The sequence below is a fragment of the Python bivittatus genome, unplaced genomic scaffold (genome assembly GCF_059951505.1).
Source record: "Python bivittatus isolate LINGU-HERP-01145 unplaced genomic scaffold, Pbiv_v1 ctg000480_np1212, whole genome shotgun sequence".
NCBI classification, from domain to species: domain Eukaryota; kingdom Metazoa; phylum Chordata; class Lepidosauria; order Squamata; family Pythonidae; genus Python; species Python bivittatus.
In genome coordinates this window covers 102,693,637-102,717,146 of record NW_028277075.1, presented here as the reverse complement: position 1 = coordinate 102,717,146, position 23,510 = coordinate 102,693,637, and the positions used below count along the sequence as shown (strand labels likewise).

Genomic DNA, 23,510 nt, shown 5'->3' with positions numbered 1-23,510 from the left:
CTACAATTCTTCTAAAGCAGCCACATCTTTTCCCTGGATTGCACAGGGAAAAGTTCTCTGCATTGTCACGTGATTTTAATCACAATTTTGAGTATCTTACCCAGGAAGAGGATTCTGGCCACTGACTAACAGATCTTCTGGATCCCTTCCCTCCCCCCGCTTTTGGGAATGGTCTCATTATATGAAGTTGGGGTCACTCCTCCTAGGACTTTGTAACCACCTGAGCCTACCTAAAATTCTTTAGAATTTTCCATCTAAAGAAATAGATGGAAAATTCCCCACTTCCAGATCTTCAGCCTTCTGCCCTGTGGGGTGAAAGAGCTCAAGAAAGCTAGCAACAGAGGGACAATAGCACCTTTAGACAGACCCATGGTTGTCATGGTAACTGTAAAAACCTCAGCAGCTCAAGCAAGGCAACTCCATTATAGATGTTGAGGTTCCGCAGAACTAACCTTCTAGGAGTCCTTAATACCAAGTCTGAAATTATCTCTATCAGATGAGTAGTGAGATGTCCAGTGTATTCTGAATGCCCAACAGAAAATACATTAAAGATTGACACTTGAATGAACAGGAAGCCTGGAGAGAGAAGCTGAATTTGTACACTCTACAGCAACTACCCCTCCATAATTCTCCTGACTTGTTCTGGTGCTGTATTAAGTATCCAGGATGAAGTATGGAGAGATTAATACACAAACACACCAGCTCTCTGACCAGGTATTAATAATACATGGTAAATCAACCCTTTAATTCACCATCAGATCAATGAGTGAGAGGTATTATTAACTGACCTGGCATTCAGCAATAACACCTCCAAGTCAGAGGGTAATCCAGTATATCTACTATTTTTATATAATTTTTATTGCTTTTTAATAACAAATTAAAAAAAATAATACACAAGAAGGAAAAAAACTTTAAAAGATGCTATTACAAAAATGACAAAACTACAACAAAAAACTTAGTGTAGTATACCATTGTAACAGTAAATAGTTACAAATCTGTATATATTTAACTAATGCAAATATTATTCAAATACATATATATTTCCCATACATTTATGTGACTATCATTTTTTTAACTTACTGTATTTTGTATAAATAAGTCCCATATTTCATACTTGTTCATACAAAGTCTACATCTATAGACAATCCACTCATAAGTGGCAAGTACAATCAGGTCTCCAACCCATTGAGTGAATGGGGCCATACATTTATCTTTCCAATGCTGCAATATCAATCTTTTGGCCATTGTAAGGGCATGGAGAATCCATTTATGTTGTCCAGATGTCAAACTCCATGCACTAAGTATATAGTTCAAAAGAATATTATTCTCTGAAAATTTTAGCTTTTGTTGCACAATCATGTTTATATAGTCCCCTACTTTCTCCCAGAACTTAGTAAGTATAAGACATTGAAAACACATGTTTTAAAGAAGCATTGTCCTTATTACATCTCCAACAAAATGCTGTTTTTGACAATCCTTTTCTATATAAACGTAATGAAGTCCAGTAAATTCTAAATATTTTTTGTTGTATAAGTTGTAGTTTAAGGGCCATTGACACTCTTGCTATAGAAGATAAGACACTCTCCCATTGTCTAGGCAATATAGAAACCTCTAATTCTTTATTCCACTCATCCCTTAACATCTCCATATCAAATTGATTTATTGATAACAAATATCTATAAAAGCTAATAGTAGATTTTTTAGTTCTAAAGGATTTAACAAGTTGTTCTAGTATCTCAGGCGTCTTGGAAGCTGAAAATGATGCTGGTCCTGTATACTATGATCCAGCTGGGCAAGGGAGTACAGACACTCCTCTACTTACGAACTTTCACCAATATGAACAAACCTGTCCGCAGCTCCAACAATGAAGGTCCCGGAAGTTTATGGCGTACCACATCCATACACCGAGAAATTTACAGCACACTGCATACATATGTCTAGAAGTTTACGGCACACCGTATATGTACGCCCAGAAGTTTACAACGTACCACATGCATACACTTGGTTGGACTTAAAAACAAAATGGACTTACGAACAGCTTCTTGGAACATGACCTGTTCATAAGTAGAGGACTGTAACCAGAAGAGAGGCAGGCATATAATTCTTCTTACCTGACATGTTCCTCTTCAAAGGCCATACTTCCCTCTACCTTTATGGTTCTAGCTGGAGTCTCCTGATGTCTCTCCATGATGCTATTGCAAGATCCTCCAACTAGAACATAAAAAGAAGTACCAAATACAATGTACTTCTAATGAGGCTCCCTCCCCCCAGGATCAACCCTCTTCTCATTTGGCCTGTCTCCGGCTCCAGGACCAGATGAAAGAATTTTCAGGTGGGTGATCTAGAAGCAAAGCAGGCTTCTGGTGATATGGCTGGAGCAAGAGCTGCTGCTGTGCTGAAGTTTCAACATCAATGATGGCATTAAAGGTTGGTGCTTTGTTTTTCATCAGAGTTATGTGAACTGGAACACTATTTTTTAAAAAATAATAAATGGAACAGGGAACAAGTTGGAAATATGTAGGGACTGTGTTTCGTTTTGTTTTTTTAATAATCACATGCTAAGGGAGGCTGATGGACATCATTAATCTTTCATCTATCTACCATTGTGTCTATGTATGAAACAGAGCATGAGGCAGACTCACCAGCAATTGTTTGAGAAACCTCCTTGCCAATAGAGGGAGACAGAACAAAGGAGTTTTTCATTTCTTGCTTTGCTTAGTATGATGATGAAGGACAGGAGGCAGTCCTCTATTTTAAGACCTCTCTGGAAGCAAACACTTGATGAAACTGTTCTTCAACAGGAAGAGGTAAAAGAAATAAACCAGCTGTTTATTTATGTGGAGCAGCAGTCCAGTTTAGAGGAGTTTAAGCATAATACCCAAGCCTTAGTCATTCAAATATTCAAAAAGGATTAAATGTTTAGAGCAGTGTTGCTAAGGCTGAGAAACACTGGTTTAGAGTGAGAAGATCAGTTCTAATTCCTGTCCCTTTTGGCCACTCTGAAGAATATCACTGCTACATTACCCCGGTCTCCAATTCATGTATCACAAACAGTACACTTTTTCTATGCCCCAACTTTTTTTAATGGGGTAAAACTAACACAGTAGAGCAGCTTGTTCTCATTCTCAGCCACTCATCTGCAGAAGAGTTTGTGGGTAAGATTACTGGCCTAATATGTTGTGTTTCAGCAGAGGGAATTTGCTGCTTCTAAAGCCCATTTCAGCCAGTCCTGACTAGGAGAATCTTAGCATCAGATCAGTCCTGGTAATAAACTGTACGCAACAGTGTTTAATAAAACTTGTGCATGACCCATCCCTTTGACAGACTTGAGTGCAGTAATTAAATTTCAGTGGATAACCTTGTATTGCTATGGAAGAATGATTTAGCTCATGTACAAGAGGCTCTCCAGATCAGTGTTTCTTAAAGTGTGGTCTGAGGACCTCTAGGGGGTCCCCCAAGATCCTCTAAGGGGTTCGCAAAGTCAAAATTATTTGCCAGATATTGAAGATCTTGGGGGCAAAAGAGCAAAAATCTAAATCAATGCCACTCTTCTCAGTATTATTTTTTATTTGTTAAAAAAAAATTTTTTTTCATGAAAAACATGTTAATATCTAATGGGTCTAATATTCTTATTTTTACATGATTCAATAAATGAATAATCTATGAATGTGTCAATTTTAATTTTTAATACAGTAAATATCTATAAATATAACCCATACAAATAAAAGTTCTTTTGGGGCCCTCCATAATTTTTAAAAGCGGGAAGAGGTCCTAAGAGCAAAAAGTTTTAAAAAACACTGCTCTGGATTAAACATCTGTGGCAAGGGTGTGTGATCATTGAAGAATCGGGAGCTGCAATAAATCCAACTTTAGGAGGCCCTCTGATGTTATGAGGGAGGGGGGCACAGCTGAACTTTTTCTTTTTCTTTTTTACTTTTTTTCTCATTTGGAAGTCATTTTAAGACATGTCCAAAGTAGGAATGGAAGTGAAAGGGTTCCCATGCCCACCCTTAAAGTCCTCTAAAGGCCCCAAGTCCTGTTTCTCAGGCTCAAATGACAGGTTTTAGGGCCATTTTAGCCGGGGGGGGTCACTAAGGGGGGGGACTAGGAGCAGTTTGCTTCCCAGAGGCCTCCCACTCTTATTTCCCCCACCCCCAGCAAAATAAAATCCAAAACAAAATGCTGCCAAATGTTGGCATTTTGCTGTTGAATTTCAGAGGAATGATCTCAGAGCACTGGAGGCCATAAATGGCGTTCTTGAAGGGATGCGCGTGAGGTTGCCCACTTCTGATGTAAGGGCCCTCCCCGACCCTTGTCAATCAGTGTCCAAGCAAACTATGATTGTCCTTACTGTCGCTGCACCCAGTTTTAGATGAGCCAAGCATTGCTCCTCATAGCCAGACCGCTCCCTGCCCACCAACTCTGTCCTTGCCTTGCTGCATTCATTTTTTCAGCAAGGAAAAAGGACAGTCACTGGGAGGGGAAACTGCATGGTGGCCTCTCTACTGTATTTAGAAAGGCCGCGGTGTTACGGCAACTTAGCAGCTTGGAGGAAGCCAAGGAACTGGAGGGTAGAATGAGATGGGAAATAGGAAAACAGCTTCTCTCAAGCTCTGTAGAACAGTTTTCTCAGTTTTCAAACAGAATGTTTTCAACTCCTCTAATGCTGCAGCGGAGCCAGATGAAAAGAGGCTCAGCTACCCCACAGTGACGACATTGGGGACCATTGTAACAGAGCTGACCCAGGACTGCATAAGTATAATTAAATATATCATTTGGCAATACTCAATTCCTTGGGATGCATTTCTAAACTCATTTCTAAATACTGTACAGGGATGTAACTTGATATGAGAAGGAATGTGCTTTGTCATGTTGATCTTCAAAGTAATCAGTCCATGCATGTTGGTCACCTGTGTCTTCACAAGGCCTTAATCTCTCACCCAGAGCCCTGACACAAATGCGGGGGGAGGGGTTCTTTTGCTCTAACATTTGCTATAGGGAAGGCAATGGAAGGGGAAGAGAATTGCATCTGGAGGTGGCTAACCCTTCTTTCTCACATGCTACAACTTCAGTCCCCCTCTTTTTGTGCCAATTATGGGGGGGGAACAACTTATGCTAATAACAGACTTGTTTTCTAAGCTAATAGTTAGGAGCGGGGACACTTTATATATTGTGATTCTCCCTGAAAATGGCTGCTTCCTCACATGACTGCCAGTGGAATTTTTTTCCCTCCAAAGTAGCCATGTGAAAAGGGGGATTTCCAAGAAAATTTTAATAGATGAGAAAAATGAATACCCTCCCCTCCCTGTGTGCTGTGACATTCAAACCACCTTCCCCGCCTTTTGCCTCAGGAAAAAAATAACTAAGTCCATATGTAGGATAGTGTTTTAGTCAGGGGGCAATTTGTTCATGCCCAATGGAGTGTTTCCTTCTTTAATATATAGCTGCTTTTTATTAGAAACCTAAAATACTGGTCAGGAATACTATGCAAGGGTAGGCAATCTCTGCCCACAGACATCAAAATGCCCAAGGCTACTTTCCTTGGCATCTAACAGACTCCCTATCCCATCTGCACTTTTTTTTTTAAAGTGACTTTTGAGTTTAAAAAAATCTGAAGTATGTGTGCTTCAGAAAACATGGGAAGCTGAAGGGTTAGAGAGCCTCTTGGAAGCATGATATAATAATACTACTAACTATTCCAAGAGCCTAGAGTTCAGAAGGCTTCTTAACAATGCTTACCACAGTCCTCATTCCCATATATGGCTGAGACACTTTTCTTGAGTCCAGTCACTCTTTCCTTTTTGCAGTTGCTCTTCTTTTGCTAAAATGTGTAGACAGTCCAGGACAGTTTTTAAGTCATCAAAGTGATTGATTAGCGTTGGTTAATTAACCAAATGGGTAATTTAAAATAATAGTTGTCCTGTGCAAAGTATTGAGACTAAGCCTCTGATAGAAATTATGGTTGCTATACACCACGCACGTTCCTCCATCCAACAATCTGGCAAAATCAAATCAAAACTTTATTACAGCTAAAAGCCAGAAAAAAAATAGACGAACATAAGATAATCCGACAGTGCTGGCATTATTATTAAAAAAGGAGAGATTAAATTTGGTATAAACTCTAATAAAATCTGCAGTGTAAAACCACATGTGTAATTATTTCAACCTCTTCCCCACCACAAGAGCACAAACAAGCGATGGGAGTTTTATGATACCTGTCTTGTGGCAGTGCAGAAGAAAAAGTGTTGCAGCGTGCCCTTGTGAAGGCTCATTGGTATTTAATGTGTAACAATAAGATGTCATGACTCTCCCATCAAATGCGATTGCAATTCTACAGAAACTAGATAACCAACCTAGAATGAGCTATTGCTCTAGATCCAGGAGGAATTGTGCGATCAGTTCCTTGGCCTGGTCCTTATTTAATGTACATAGCTGGAAATAGGCCAGAATATGTCATTTTATGTATAAGGGCCTTCTTCCAGCTGGCCTGAAAATTATCACCCAAAGTAAGGTGGGGCAGCCCAGATGGAATAGAGTATGCCAGTAGTTAATTGCTGTTATCCAAGCTCCAGTTTCTACTCAAGCAAGGCCAGAATCTAAATTAAGGACAGTTCTAGCAACACTTTTGGGAATGCCAAATATAGTTCTAAAAAACCTAGATTGTACCATCTCATGTGGCCTGAAGTTACTATATGGGCCAAGTGCCACCAACAGAAAGTGCCACCCCCCAAGTATCCTGTTTCAGGCTTCAAACTCACACACACAGAGTTACTAAATGAGAATAACAATTTACTCAAGGCTGAGCAGATAATGGCAGACAAGGGAAGGAATGTAAATCAACATAGTCTCTTGGAAAGAAAGCTTGCCTGCGTGATTTTGTTTTTAACAGGAGTGTGCAGAAGAGAAGTCAAAATCCAGTCCAAAGTTCAGAGAGCCAAATCAGGTTTGTTAGCCAGTCCAAGGTCAGAGTTTCACAAGCAGGATTCACAGGAATGATACACCAGAGCAGGAGATCAGACAGTTGTTTCCAACAGAGAAACATGGGCCAGGGCTGCCTCTTAAATCAGGCTGCAGCCAACTAACTTTAATTAGGTAAGTTAGTCCCTTGCTTGGCAAGGAGCCTCACTGAGCATCTTTGGTCTGCTCTCCACTCTACTCGCCATGTCCAAGGGCTTTGGAGGCTGCACCTCATCATCCAGCTGTTCCAATGGTACCTGTGTTTGATCAGCCTTATAAGTGATTCCTGGCTTGGTGCCTCCTGAGGCTGACATTCCACAGGTTCAGCTGGAGCAGCTTCTTCAGCGAAAGAGTCTGAGTCCTGGGCCATGACACCAAGAGTTTGATGGCGGCAGGCAAGAGATTTCCTTTGTATGATGGAATTGCAAAATGGTCAAGGTACTCCTTTGCTCAAGTTGCATGGGTAGCCCTCCTCTCATTGGCTTTAAATATGACTACAAAGTATTTGAAGATGTTAACTTGCTCAGTTGTGTGATTGGTAGTCCAGCTAGGGGCTGCAGGTCTTTTAGAGAAGATCATTATCAAAGATATTTGATAATAGGGCATTCATTGCCCTCTTTAGATCCACTTGTGTTAGAGAGAGAATAACAGCATTTCTGCCATATAGCAACATTGGCAGAAACCTATTTCCCAATTTAGAGGCATGAATGTGCATGGCTTTTAATTGTTGGATAAGATAATTAATATAGATGTTACATTTATTAATAAACAGTCTGGCAATATGGGGTGCATGCTGGAACATACTGTTAGTCCACTGCTTAACAATATCTCTTCTTGAACTAGCCAGGGGGATCTTCTGAGTGACTTGGATTAACCTAGGATCCATGTCCTGGGAGGCTGAGGGCTGATCTGCATGACAAGCTCGACCAGTTCCAATATCAGCCATTGTTCACTTCTTGAGGCATGCATGACCCTGTCCTTTGCCTGTTGAATTTAACTTGTGTCTTGTTCCCTGCCATACTTCATTTCATGGCAGGCCACTCTAGTTGCTTCTGTGCACTGTGGCAGAAAGACTCCCTCCCCTCTAGTTGCTGGTCTCTGCCCACTACCACCATAATATTGTTACAAGTTTACCAAGAGAATGGTGAAAAGCTTGGCTTTGTTCTTTTCTTGCTTCACCGATCAAACAGTTTTTTGATAAAATCCTTTAAAAAAAAAAATCAGGTAAAGTTGGCAGTTCTGCTACTTTCTCTTCTAGTCCAAGTGACAAGAAAAATTGTAAAATTCTATTTTTTATTTTCTTGTCTTTTTTCCTTTCCTTTTTTTCTCCAGTCTTGGAAGGGTAAAGAAGCAAGGGAATCCACCAGTCAGGGTTGTGGTAGACGTGGTGCAGATAGAACATCAAGCCATTTCTATGTCCAAAGCAAAGGAAGTGGTGGAAATCTGGAGAGGATTTCTCAAGCTGGCTTCATTCTCAGTCAGTTTATGCAGAAGACTGAAACCATTTAAGGCTGCAGTGTAGAAAAGTTCTAAGACTGTCCCTTCAAAAGCAGATCAGACTGTCATGTCCTCCATGATGACCATGAATGTCTCCAAGCTGACTTCTGGCCCTATTCATGCAGCAGGCTAGGGAATGCTCTTCCTTTGGAGCCATTGCCCCCATTTTCTTATCATTCAGAACATGTGTAAATATCCATCTCTTTCAAGAGGAAGACAGCAAATGTTCCTGTTGAATATACAGTACAGCAGACAATATTGCCTATGTTGCTATTTCTTTTCGATCCTTGTGATCTCAGGTTCCATTTTATTTCATTTTAGAATCTAGCAACTGAGAAAAAATCTTGTGGTATCTCTACTCAGCAGCAAAATGGCCACTGCTGGTTTTTGGGAAGCATCACTGATCACTTAGCAAAGAGGATAAAGAAGCAGAAAACCAAGGCAGTGGAGGTGAACATATCCATTACCATAAGCCAGCTCTAGAACACAAATTATACCATATTTAAATTTGGCTCTCATTTGTTTATTTCTGTTAAGCCTGCAGTGAAGTAGGTTCAGGGAGATCAAAATCAGCAAAATGGTAGGCGGAACATTGTGATGGAAGACATGGGTAGGGCCATTTGCTTATTTCAGTCCATACCCACAAACATCTCCATGCAGATGCTGCTGCTGTAGTGTTTTCAGTAATGTAGAACATCAGCAGTTAAAGCTTACCTTGCCAAAATATCTTGGGAGGGAATGAACTATAACCTATTGGAAATCCATGCAGTTGTTAAAGTCACAGGAACCACTAAAAAAGATTGCTCCAAATTCTCTGCTCTCAAACTGAATCCCTTATGGAAACCTTTTGCCTCCAGTTTCCCACCATAGTGTCCATCGATGCAACTAGGTGAGTTTAGACCAGTGTTTCTCAACCTTGGCAGGTTGAAGATGTGTGGACTTCAGCCTGCCAAGGTTGAGAAACACTGGTTTAGACTATACTGGCTGTATTATAGGGATGCATGTTTATCACTTGTTACACCGATTCCAGGTAGCTCTGCTTCCTTTTACAGTATGTTTCTTTGCTACTGGCTGATACACACCATGAAATAACACTTCAGGTTGCAAATGTTTGCTATCTTGCTTACCCACAAAGCAATAAAATGTTAGGGTTTAGTCTGTACTAATGGTGCATATTGTTTATTATATTATTTATGTTTGGATTTCTATTTTGTACTGGATTGTACTATTTCTGGCTGATCTTTGATTGTAATAAATTGAAATTGAATTGAAGTTTAGACTCTGGATTGAACCATTTAATTGGTGGCAGGGGAACTTGAGATGGCTTCAGTTGGAATTTCCTCGCTCTGCCCAATTGGTCATTACGTGCCTTACAACTAATATATATTCCTGAGCAGTGAGAGAGAGAAGGAAGATTTTTTTAGGTTTCTTAAAGAATAAATATATCATGAGCATGGTTTTGATTTTACCTTATTTTTGCATTTTAAATTCTATGAAATTGGTACTACAAGAATAAAAAACTCGTAAGCATCCATTCCTAACCATAGTGATGGCAGAATGATGAAATGTGCATCATGGTGTCACAAAACAAGCTCTGCATTTTGTATGTCAACAGAGTGCCAAACATTAGTACACACAGGGTGGAGTTCATATTAATAGAAGAGAATATGTGTAGCTCAGGGTTGAACTGTGGAGTCTTGGGGTTCTCTGAGCCTGGTTGTCTTCTTGCAGATGTCTCATTACCCAGCTAATAACATCTTCAGTGCTAGAAGGGATGCCACTGTATATAAACAGAGAGCAAACATCACTCCCTTCTAGCACTGAAGATGTTACTAGCTGGGTAATGAGGCGTCTGCAAGAAAACAACCAGGCTCAGAGAACCCCAAGGACTAGGAGTTCATATCGCTTTTACTCATGTGGGAATAACCATCCATTTGCTGTATTTAATGATAACTTGATAGTCAGTGGTCAAAAGTAACATTCTCTTGGGTTGAACTCAACTCCTGGCAGATTCATGAATATGTCTGTGCAGGGTCTTGGCAACAATGCAGAAGTAGTTTGTCATTGGCTTTTTCAGCGATGCTTTTGACTTTCTAGTCTAGCCTACAGCCCTGATTCTGAGCCCAGGGAAGGTCCACCACCTGCTTCCATTCAGTACTGTCTAAAGCCTAATTAACAACAACAGGAATCTTGGAAAAAGCATCTATAACTATGCTTATCCCCTCCTAGCTACAAGATATTTTAAAATAAGAAAAGGTGTTGCAGTGAGTGATGTTGACCTGGATTTCTCAGGAACTGCCTCATCACGTGCTATTCTCTGAGTGACCACTAGGGGAGTCCTTCCAAGTGACACCCTTGACTCTAACTATACTACTGACAGGGGAAGAAAATCGCCTGGGTTATTGCTCCTCACTTTGTACAAGGGATCAACTGCTGACAATCAGTGGAAAGCGTGCTTCATTTTAAATGAGGGATAAGCAACCTGGGTCCCTCCAGAGATTGCTGAACTCTCATCATTGCTAGGCTGCATGGCCAGTGGTGAGGGATGCTGGGGGTTGTAATCCAACAACCTCTGGAGTGCCACAGGTTGTCTGTCCCTTTGCTGGGCCATAATACCGTATGGTTTGTTTGCAGCTTAGAAGGATGGGCTATCTTTTTTTTTATTAGTTAAAACTTTATTTAGCAATAATACAGCATATAGAGATAAAAATAGAGATATATTCATTTCCCTCTTTTAAAAGGTACAGCAACAATATTCTTTGTTGTTTTATTACTTTTTTAGTGTTGCTATAATCCTTTTATTTTCTTCAGAACAAAGGTGTGTTTTCAAAAAAGAGATTATCTAAAAAGATAATTACTGAAGTATACCATTACTGATCAATATAACATTAGTAAGATACCAAGCAGAGTATTGTTTTTATGGTAAAAAGCAGTATAAATTTTTGAGCTTAATGCCAAAATCTCCACTATGTTATTATTTATATATGGAAGGAAGGAAGGAAGGAAGGAAGGAAGGAAGGAAGGAAGGAAGGAAGGAAGGAAGGAAGGAAGGAAGGAAGGAAGGAAGGAAGGAAGGCAGACAGACAGACAGACAGACCTAAATGTAATATAGGTACATATTTAATTTCTGACTTCCCTTTTCTTTCTACTCCAACTGACTGCAGTACTTGTTGGCATAAGCTTTAGAAACCATACTCTAAATATTTGTATTTCCCTGGCTGCATAATATGTAATATCTGTGTGGACTATCGTTTTAGGGCTTAGCATTGTGTAAGAAAGCAGTCCTTAGTGAGCTTGGGGCCTAGCTCAACACAAGGCAGTGCTCTGATAGTTCCCAGCTGATATGCTGGCTGGGAATTCTTGGAGTTTTAGACCCAAGGTATCTGATATGCACCGAATTGGACAAGACTCTTACTTGAAAATGTAATTGGAAAGGAATAAATCCTGCGAAAGAGCAAGTGGCTCTAATTCATTCTGTGTGCTGGGTGTATCCATTTTACTCACATTTCAATGGTGTGATCAGATTCAGACTTAGGAAATTGAAAGAGTGCCATTAAGTAACTGGCAGAGAGAATCAGAAAATACCAGGTTTTTAGTTTCTTGGCACAATATTTGAAGGCACTGAACAGCTGCATATGAAAATACATATATAGAGGAAAAAAGGGACCAACTGTGTAATCTTAAACAAGCTTGTTTAAAAGTAGATATTACTGAGTTCATCTGGACTTGTTCCCAGGTACATGAGAATGGAACTGCAGCCTAAAAGAAATTTGACGTCAACAAAAGTTAATATTACATTTAGGCTCTGTGCAAAAAAGGAAAATACTTTCTTTTGGATTACAGTAGTACTTTATATCCTAGAATGGAACTTGAATTTTCTCTCATCGCCTTCACCCTTCATATATTAAATGGGAGCTTCTTCTTATTGATGAACTCATTCAGCATGTTTTCTTAGCAGAGTATCTCATTATGATCAATGGATCTTATCCTCAAGTAAGCATTAAATAAGATTTCTTTAATTAAATACATGCCTTCTGTCTGCCTCACACCCACCTCTGCATGCCTTCTCCACTACATGGGATTGCAGCTTAAAAGTTTTGGATAAAAACTGGAATAATTCTATTTTGGAATACATTGGTAAAACTGTTATTCCTTAATACAATATTTATTATAAATGCCAGCAACTCTCCTGGAATCTCATCAAAGAATAGATGTTTTTTTTATCAGCTACCTGATCCTTTTACCTGGGGAAGCCAGTGATCCTCTTCCCAATGTATAAATTCCAGGCTTCTATATACAGACAAGACATATTCCACTGTATTTTTATTTGTCAGTCAACAGATAATATGAATTTTCTTTGTCATTCTGCTATGAATGGATCTTAATTTAAATCTATCATCCATATTTCCAAAACATGCTGTAAATAGCACGTGTCTTGCTGAATCATAAAATTTACTCATTCTTTGTGTAAGCAGTTTTGAGTTATGACACAGACCCTTTGCAGCCACCCACAGTTCATTCCAGGGTTTAGAACGCCCTTAAAAATCTGTTTCCAATTTTATGCAAAACTTTTGAAATTTGGCATGGCTTATTAGAACATTTTTTTTAAAAAAATCAGTCTCAGATTTGATCTGCATCTGAGGAAGCTGACGCTGCTTTTCAAGCTGCTTTTCAAACTGCTTTGGCAGATTTACTGGTGACCAACATTCAGAACAGCAAAGAAGCACTAGAACTTTTTAAGACAACAGGAAGCATGAAGGTCTGTAGAACAAAACAAAACTCAAGTATCTGAATCTGGGCAATTTAAATTGTTGAGTTTGCTGCTCCATTGTAAACAAATATTTGATGCATAAGCACGCTCAAGCAAGGAAAGGAAGTGGATAAAAGTTGAAAGCATACTTCAAGGAGATGTCTGTAGTTAGTAGGACTTAACTAAAACTGCTGCAGAAATGCTGTAACTTTGCTGTGGGAGGAAGGGAATGAACTATGTGAGAATTTGTGCTCATTTCTTTCTTGCAGGTTCATATGAAAATCCTAGTTGGAGTGATCTCCTGTCTTTTGTTCTCCTTATTAGTTATGTGCATTGTGTTAATTCCTTCAAAAGGTACGTTAACTTTTTTTTGGGGGGGGAGAAAATATTTACTTCATTTTGCATCATTGGAAGTATTTGTAGAGGATATTCTTTTTGATGGAATTTAGCATGTGTCCATGCTAACCTAACTTGCTAACACCCTAACTTGGACAGCATTTGTGCATACACCAATTTTTTTCTTTAAGCTACAGCTACTGTATTTGGTGATAATTGTACAGAGTTTTGTAACTCTGTAAAACTCTGTAACTATGGCTTTGATAAAACTTAGAAATATTAGACAGACATGTCTGTATCCAAGTAAAAGAGAAATGTTTGGATATATCAGTGCATGGGATATTTTCAAATGATATATTTACCTGCATGAACTTTCCAGCACATGAAAGCCAATGTTTTTCAGTCAAGTTGCAGACTATATGTTAGACAGCCCTATTTCATGCATTGCTTTCTGCTGGGCACAATAGATCTGTTATAATATATAAGTGTTAGAGTGTTATTATGGGTCACCTTTCTTACCCAAAATTTTCCTTCACATACAGCTCAAGTTGCCTTTTTCGCACAAATCCAAATCAAATCCTTGGTACCTGGGCTCATCCCTCTTTAAAATAAAATCCCAAAACAGTCCATTTCTCCTGTGAAGACTAGAGAGCCTTAAAAGCTGTAAATTAAAAAAAAAAAAAAAACTTACTAAGGAAGCATGTGTGTACACACACACCCGTAAGCAGCTGTCTTTTTCATCAGGCTATTATTTAAAATTATACTATATTGTTATATGCAGTATAAGTACAAGGGAAAAAAGCTCTTTGGGTAGTTCTATATTTGTATAAAACATAGAGACCTTAAACATTTTCAGCTAATCTGGTGTCTGTGAACCAAATTAGTGTTGTCTGGGGAGAGCATTAAGTGCTACTTTGAACAGCTCTATCAGAATCTGGTTAATCTTTTCTCACTGCCAGCAGGCTTGGTGGCTGAAACCCTTAACTGATGTTTCTGGGAATCTGGAACCTTTGGCAGGCACGCAAAGCATGCCTCCCGAATCACCACATATATCTTTGCTGATATTGGGCTAAGAAGTATTTAAGTGTTAACGATGGCGCGCGCAGTTTCTTTCTGTTAATAGCAGACAGTTTCAAAGTACTAATAGTTCAGTCCTTAGTGGCTGGAACCAAATTTGACTGGCCCTCATGAATGGTTTTGGCACTTGAATTTTTTTCAGTTCTACTGTTTCATCTTAGAACTCATGATATGAGAAGACAAAACTACATCTGAGCTTGTTCAAAGTGTATTTTCTTTACAACCTCCTCTTTCATTCATCTAAGGCCTGGAGAAAGGGGAAGTAGATCAGAGGATTAAGTCAAGAGGTTTTAATTTAGCTTTTTCCTTTAGATGTACTGGGCCAATTATTCCCACTGACATAGTGGCAGGAAATTCAGGGGGTTGTAATTTCCATTAATCTGCACAGCACCAATTTGGGGAAGACTGTTCTAACTGAAGTTTACAGAAATTTAAGCCAACATGAGCCTTTTCTTAGCCAAGCTGATCTTTTTTCAACAAACAAAACCGAATGACAGTAAACAGATCTAGCTCCAAAACTCATGCATGGTCCACAGTACTATAATGGATACTAGAGGTTGCTGCCAACATCACCACAATTCTTTGGTGCTTTACAATATAGTTTATATTTAACATAGAGCACATTGTAAACTTGCAATTTATGTATTTGTAATGAATGAAAGAGGAGGCTGTAAAGGAAATACACTTTGAACAAGCTCAGATGTAGTTTTGTCTTCTCATATCATGAGTTCTAAGATGAAACAATGGAACTGAAAAACTTTATTGAATTTTAAGCAAGAAAAATAAAAACTAACAGAAACTAGTGTTTAAGATGAAGGAAGGAGAAAAAGTAAAGAAACAAAGAAAGTAAGAACAAAGCCAAAAGTGCAGGAAGAAAAAAAGAAAGAAAAAAGAAATATAAAGAAATCACTTCCGATTTTCTTTTACAGCAGTTATAGGTATAAATTTAGATTGAACTCTTACTTTATGGTTACAACATAACTTTTGTATGTTTTTTCTATCATCTGCTATTTTTTCTAATCATCAAACCCATATATCATAATTTCATTTTTTTCTGTTTCATGCAAAAAGTCCAAAAGGGGTTTCCAATTGGTATTGGAATCAGTATCTTTTCTCTAATAAAGGTTCTCAATTTAGCCATCTCAGCAAGCTCCATCATCTTCACCATCCACTCTTCCATTGTGGGTAATGTCAAATCTTTCCATCGTTGTGTACATAAAAGTCTCGCTGCTGTTATCGTATGTAAAAACAAAGTTTCATGAGTTTTTTCTAATTTTATGTCAATCAGTCCCAAAAGAAACAACTCTGGTTTCAGTTGTATATTAATCTTTAAAATCTTCTTAATTAATGTATGTGTTTGAATCCAAATTTTTAAAGCATTTTTACATGACTACCAAGCATGATAAAAAGTCCACTCTTGTTGTTCACATTTCCAGCATAGATTCAAAGTATCTTTATACATTTTGGACATTTTTTCTGGTGACAAATACCAATGATACATCATTTTATAAAAATTCTCTTTAAGATTATAACATAATGTAAATGTCAGTTCTTTCATCCACATATTCTCCCATTCTTCCATTTGTATGTTATAACCAAAGGTTTTAGCCCATTTTATCATAATTTTTTTCACTTGTTCTGTTTCAAATTTCAATAAAAGTTGATACATTTTAGCAATAACATGTTCATCATTTGTATATAATTCTGCTTCAAATTCAGTCTTACAGTATTCAAAACCAAAAGTCCTTTTATCTGCCTTAAATCTTTCTAATAATTGTACATAGGAAAACCCTCGACTGAAAACACATTAGATTTTTCCCAGGGAGAATTCAAAATAAAATCAAGAGAAGATTTTATTTTGAATTCTCCCTGGGAAAAATCGAACATATCACCATAAGTTAACCATTTATGTTTAGTTATCATTTCTCTTCTACAATGTGCTTCTTGTGGAGAGAGCCACAAAGATAAATCCAACAACCTGGATTTATATCTATTCCATATTCTCAATATGCACCAAATTATTTTAGTTTTCTCATTAGTAATTCAATCAAGGATCTTCCAAAACCAGCACCAAATAAATCATCTGCAAAAGCTCTAAACTTGTCTGTTTTTTAATTGTTACACCCGTTATCCTCTTATCTTGCCTTATATCTCTATTCAAAATTTCAAGAACCAGAAAGAGGAGATAATAGGCAACCTTGTCTTGTTCCTTTCTATATCTCACAAGATTTTGCTAGATCTCCATTAACAATAATTTGTGCTTCCTGTGAGGTATAAATCAATTTTATCCATTTTATAAAATTCTCTCCAAAGTTCATACTGTATGTTCCAAAACTTTAAATAAAAAGGCCAATTTAAATTGTCAAAAGCTTTCTCTGCCACTAAAAAAATTAATGCAGCTTATTTTTCATTATGCTGTTCCAAGTATTTTATAATATCCAACACTGTTCTGACATTGTCTTTTAACTGTCTTTTAGGTAAAAATCCACATTGGTCTTCATGAATAAATTCTTGCAGAATTATTTTCAATCTGTATGCCAAAATCATTGTGAACAACTTAGAATCATTATTCAATAACAATATTGATCTATAATTTCTTGTTAAAGTTAGATCTTGTCCTCTTTAGGTATTAATGCTATATTAACCTCTTTCTAAGTCTGTGGCATCTTTCCTCCCTGTAATACAGAATTCATCATATTTTGGAGGGGTTGTGGAAGTTCATCCTCAAAACATTTATAATAAGAACCTGGTACTCCATCTAGTCCATGTACTTTTCCTGGTTTAATCTTTTTTATAGCTTCAGAAACTTCCCTTATTGTTATAGGGTTGGCCACAAAAGAGAGGCAGGTTCATCTACCCGGCATGCAAGATCCAATCAACACACCGAGTCAGAGAATCCTTTTATTCTTTTTATCAAAGGGCTTCAGCAAAAAAGGGTCCCCTCTCTCCAAGGAGAGGAACCCTGAGTAAAGTTTTACATCAATCTTTATACTTTTCAAAAATAGGGAAGTAGGTATGGAAAAACATGATTGGTTACTTTGATACTAACATCCCATAATAAGCTTAACATGTTCTATGTTTTCTAACATTTCTACCTGAGGAGTGTGCATTTTATTATGTTAATTAGCTTTAGATTACACTAGGTTCGCAGGTGGTCTCATAACAAGGTCACTCAATGGTTTCAGGATATCTCAGAACCAGTCCTCTTCCCCTTTTCAAAGTACAACAACTTTCCATCTACTCTCAGACATCTGCTGCACAACCCACATCCTCTTGAAACTTAACCACAAACTATTAGTATGCTCTAGTAAATTAGCATTAAACAATATTCTGCCGTGTGGCCCTCAGTAGGTCCATTCATAATCTGTTTTTGGTTCTCTGTAAGCCTTGATAGATTTTTTTTTTAAGTATTCATCTATTTTTTCCAAAGAAATGTCATGTCCCTTATACAAAATAGAATAATACTGGTAAAAAAAATGCGTGTAGCCACATTGGCCATTAATACAGTATTTCCCTCTTGAAGTTTTAAAATCATTTTCTTTTCTTTCTCTTTTCTGAATTTATATGCTAGCCATTTCCCTGGTTTATTCACAAATTCAAAATTCTTTTGCTTTGCATAGTTCATCTTGATTTCCATTTCTCTTACTGTTAACACAGATAACTCTTGCTGTAAAAGTTTAACTTGATATGAAATGCTTATCTTTTCTGGTGATTTCTTTAGTTCTTCCTCTTTTCTTTTTATCTTATCTAAAATTTCCTGTATTTTCTCTTGAGCCTTCTTTTTAAGTTCATTATTATGTTGTATGAAGTAATGTCTAATGAAAGCTTTACTTGTATTCCAAACTATTCTTAAGTCGGTACCTTTATTTAAGTTGTTTTCAAAAAATTCTATTAATTTCTTTTTGCAATCTTCCACTATCAACTCTTTCTGTAATAGCACTTCAGTTAATCTCCATCTAAAAGGGGTAGTTTTCACAGGATTATGATAAGAGAAAGTCTTTGGTAAAATCTCAACTTTAGAGATCTTAGGAGCCAAATTTTTTGAAGTCCAAATCATATCAATTCTTGAAAAAGATCTATGTCTAAACATGCAATTTATGTGACATCTATGACATAAAAGCTAGCTAAATAGACAATACTGTAGAAATACACCACTCTCCTTCTAACCACGATGGACTTAGGTTACAGCAAAATGAAATAATTTTAAGTGATGAGCACAATCCTTACTTGAATAGATCTTTCATAGAGCTGCTGAAGACAGCATATACAACTACTTGTCTCGCACAACCTTGTTGAACGATTAAGTGTTAATACCAAACATGCAATTAACAGAATATATTCTACAAGCACATAAATAAGGGGGGATTTTATTTTATTTTTTTTGGTATGGAGCATGCTCAGCAAGTAAAGAACTGATAGCAAACCCATAATTTTATGCTGATGAAGATGTCATCTTCCTTTGAAACAAGTGTGTTGTATAAGCTTTTAATTCTCATTTTTTGAAGCCATTGGATTCCTGACAGGGGGAACCAGCTTTTTAAGAAACTTCATCTCCAACATTTCTTGCCAGCTCAGTATTTGTTTTGATATGATAGTGATATTTGTGTACCTAAATTCCCCTTTGTGTTTATTTGTCTTGACAGTTTTCTTCTGCATTAGTGCTGGTGAGGAGCTGTGTCAACAGTGGAAGTGACATGTTTATTCTATAGTAACTAATAGTTATTTATTTGAGGAGGAAGAACCCAAAGCATTATCATTTAAAACACATATACATTCACACACCTGTTAAAATAAAGATGCTTTTGTATTGCAGAGGGCAACAGTCACCAAACCAAAAAGGTGTGAAGAAGATAATAGTTAAAAGTGATTGTAGCACTAGGGAGAAGTTTAAACTCTATATTTAGTGGAATTATGGACACCTTCTTCCCTTAAGATAACCTTATGTTTTATTTGGGAAGAATCCCTAATTTAATTCAGAAGAGAATAATGTACTTTCAAAGTAAAAATAATAAAACAAGCACCGTAACAGGTGTCCCCAGAGAGTGGGACAAAAAGTCAACATGGTGGCCACAGCCACACAACAGAAGCCCTGCCCTTTTTACAGACATCACACATGCAGTGCATGTAAAAAAGGGCAGGGTTTTGATTGTGCAGTCCTGGTTGCCATCTTGACTTTTTTGACCCTATCCCTCCAGGGATACGCCTGATCTGTAATGGTTGTTGGCAGTTTTAGTTGCCCTATGATATAAAGGCAAGTTATTAATCAAAGACCTAATGAGCTTTGCTACTCCACAACTTTTCAGATTTGCAGCACATGGAACTGCAAATTCAAGTGATCAATGCCTCTTACATTGTGAGAGCAGGAGGGAGACAGATCCACAAAACTAGGGGGGAAATCGCCTGTTCATTCCACTTTGCATCTGGTTTCCTTGCATGGAATAACTGCAACAACGAGCTACAGATTGTTCTTCCAGTATTGCATCTTGGGTAGACTTAAGAACCTCAGGTTTGAGGTGGGTTCCTGCCCCTATGGCCTAGTATTCACGTTGGGTTTTCACGGATAGGCATGAATGGAGCTCCTCCAAGAGGTGAGGGTGGTTTCTAACCTGAAAGTGCTGGCAATTTGTTTAGCATGTTTATCCTAATGTGTGTCAATACACTGCAATACACTTTTTACTTAGGGAGATGCAGATAACAGTATACTGACTTGCAGTATAGTCTTTAGATCCTAGATCCTAGATTGTATAAAATAGCTTGAGCGTGCTCAGGATAAATCATGGCTTTGGTTGCTCTTGTGGCTAAACTGTGTCCAAATGTGCCCAAATTGACTGGTACTGTCCTTCCCATTAAGCAAGGAAGCCATGTATGGCTGCTAATGCTGGTAGTAAAAAGTAACATGTGAAACCCCTAACAAAGGAGGATAGAATTGGTGGACCCATCTGGTGTTGACCATGGCATATGGAAGATTGTTACTTGGAATGCAAGAGGACTAAACACCACGAATTAACAAACAAAATGAAAAAAAAGAAACATAGATATGTTGTGTATCTGTAAAATTAGGAGAAAAATGTAATAGAGCTGAACTAGGGTTTCTGATCCTTTGGAGTGCAGTTGATGAATGCATGTGGGAAAGTGAAAGTATAGGTTTCATTATGAAAGAAAGAGCTCAAATATATGTCAGAATATATGAATTGGTGTTCAACAAGGTTGTTGAGAGTGGGTATGAAAGGATGAATCTATAGGTTGGTGATAATTACATGTTAGGCTCCAGGAATGAAAGAATCAAAGATGAGTTCTGGGGGAAATTGTACAGTGTTCAGAATTAACATAGTCCATAGGGGAAAAACTGCTAGGTGATATGAATTATCAATGGGAATAAGATTGGAGAGGACAGAATAGTTATTGGACCAAGAATGAATGAGAATGGTGACTCTTTGGTGAGTATCTGTTCAGAAAACTGTTTGTTTTGAATATGTGATAGAAACATCAGTCAATTCAAAGAAATGACTATAATTCTAAAAGCATTATTGATTTGATTGCTTATTATGAAAATTTGAGAGATTCAGTGAAAGATACAAGAGTAGTGACAGGCGAATGTGGACATTTTTTGGTAATGTCAAGAATGGATTTTGTGGGAAATTGGCATGGGAGAAAGAAATATATTAAATTAGAACTACTGGAATAGAAAGTATGAGTTCTGTATGACAAAGTTTTAGGGGATGATTAGTTAATAAGTTATTAATAGATGATTAATAGGTAAATGCTGGCAGAAAGTTAGTATATGGTCTGTGGCAAGATATGAATCCTTTTCAAAAGACACAAAAATGGCTAGGCATAATAGTGTGCTTCTACCACTTTTTAATATAGACGTGAGAGTCAGATTTGCTAGGAGAAACATAAAAGCAAGTTAAAGGCCATGGAAATGGAGACTTGAAGAAGTGTATGTGTAAAACAAGAAGCAGCATCAAGAATAAAGTGGTGATGCATGAATATGGATTAAATTCAGAAGTGAGTGCCTAGAACAAAAGAAGTAAATCGAGGTGATTTGATCACAGAGAGAGAATGAACAATGATCAAATTATAAAACAAATAGGTGAGGAAGAAAGAATGGATTGAGAGGAAGGGGAAGACAAGAAGTCACAGGAGGAAGGAGGTGATGAGGTCCTCAAAAAGAGAGAGGCAAGAAGTTTAAAGAACAGAAGGCAGTATGTGAAGCAGTATATGGAGGTGGTGGAGGCAAGGTGGGCTTGTGAGGTTAGAAAGGAATGGAGAAGTGTTATGTTATGAAAAGTGTTGGTGTAAACTAGTTTTAACTATATTTCCTGTTCTTTTTCTTATCTCATGCCTTTAATTTCTATGGATGGCTATTTCTTACTACTTCTCCATGCTCTGCATAATATTGCTTATTTTGAAAGAGAATAGCATGGCGGATATGTCTGTGTGTGTGTGTAGCTGAGCCGTGTATACTACTGCATCACCCTCCTTGCTTGCATACAGCCCCTTTATGTTTTGTCTTCCAAACCATTGGGTTTATCACAATCATGATGAAATCTCTAAGCTATCTGAATCATTAATCACATGAGGGGCAAAGAACAGAAGTTTCCACAAATAAGCATAAAACATGAATTTATGCAGTTCAGTAAATTACTCAGAGCTTAAGGACGAAAACATGAAATTAGCAAGTGACCCTGTGATTATGAAAGGAAGACTGACTCACATGACCACTTAAGGAGAACGTGAAGAGAATGAGTTTAATTTGTGTCTGTTTTCCTGCCAGAGCTCCAAGTGAAATGGCTGTTGTATCAAATTACCTGATTGATTGCAGGAAATTGTAACACTTCTAGAATCTGTTTCTTGGAATCTATTTCTTAATAGAACATTTCTTAATATTCTTGGTGAATTACTGCTTTGGGTATTTAGTCTGGTTAAATTCAAGGTAAAAAATGCATCCTGCTCAAACTTTAGGTTAGAGGGATTGCTGTCCAATGTTTCTGCCACCCCCCCTCCCCCCAAAAACCCCCCTCATAACAGTTTGCTTCTTTATAAAAACAAATTCTGGTTTTTGCAAAAATTTGAAAATGATGAACCCCAAAGCGTAGCTATATGCCATCTTTGTATCAGTTACATCCAACAACATATGCAATTACGATTGAGTAAACCAAGGACAATAATGAAACGGGGAAATCATGGCAAAACTACAAGAATCACAAGTACTGGTTTGTTGCAGCTGTACTTTTCAGTGGTGTCTTTCCTCGTTCTTCCTAGATATGTTTACAGTATAGTAAATATATTCCCCAAAGGAAAACAAAAATGGAATTCCATTTGGTTTTCTAATACATGCCAAAAGAATGTCATGAGTTCCTATAACACCTGGAATCTGTTGAGTTCTGATGTTAACACATACATGTTGACAATCCCAGAATACCTTTGTTAATGTCCATTATATACATTTCTCCCCTTTTCGAAATGCACGAGCCAAAGTTTCATGTTGGTAACAGCATGCACATTTTCAAATTAGCCTTGAGTTATTGCCATTCACATGCTAAAACTGATCCTTACCAAATGTTGGATGTTTACAAATGCATTTTCTAACATTAAATAGAACATGGAAAATTGAAAATCAGATACGCAGCTTTTTTTCTTCACTGTTAGGCACATCCTAGGCACATTTGGTTTGCATGGAAGGTATTATTAAATAATTAAATTAGTAATATTTCTGATTCATAGCATGCTTTGTGGAAATGATAATATTTTCTAAATGTTCCAATCCCCCCTCGTCTCTCTGTCTCTCTCTCTCTCTCTATATATATACATATACAGTGGGGCAAAAAAGTATTTAGTCAGCCACCAATTGTGCAAGTTCTCCCACTTAAAAAGATGAGAGAGGCCTGTA

The 23,510-nt window shown here is 37.6% G+C and overlaps 1 protein-coding gene across 1 annotated transcript in view; it reads left to right on the top strand.

Annotated features, from left to right (window-relative positions):
- Window positions 1-12,990: 12,990 nt before the first annotated feature.
- The window catches only part of LOC103051238 (prolyl endopeptidase FAP), a 57,984-nt gene continuing 47,464 nt past the window's right edge, over window positions 12,991-23,510 (top strand). Inside the window, exons 1-2 of the mRNA XM_007421524.4 lie at window positions 12,991-13,213; window positions 13,474-13,558. Of these exons, the coding sequence (XP_007421586.1) occupies window positions 13,208-13,213; window positions 13,474-13,558 (91 nt within the window). The 5' untranslated portion in view covers window positions 12,991-13,207. The remainder of the gene's footprint in view (window positions 13,214-13,473; window positions 13,559-23,510) is intronic.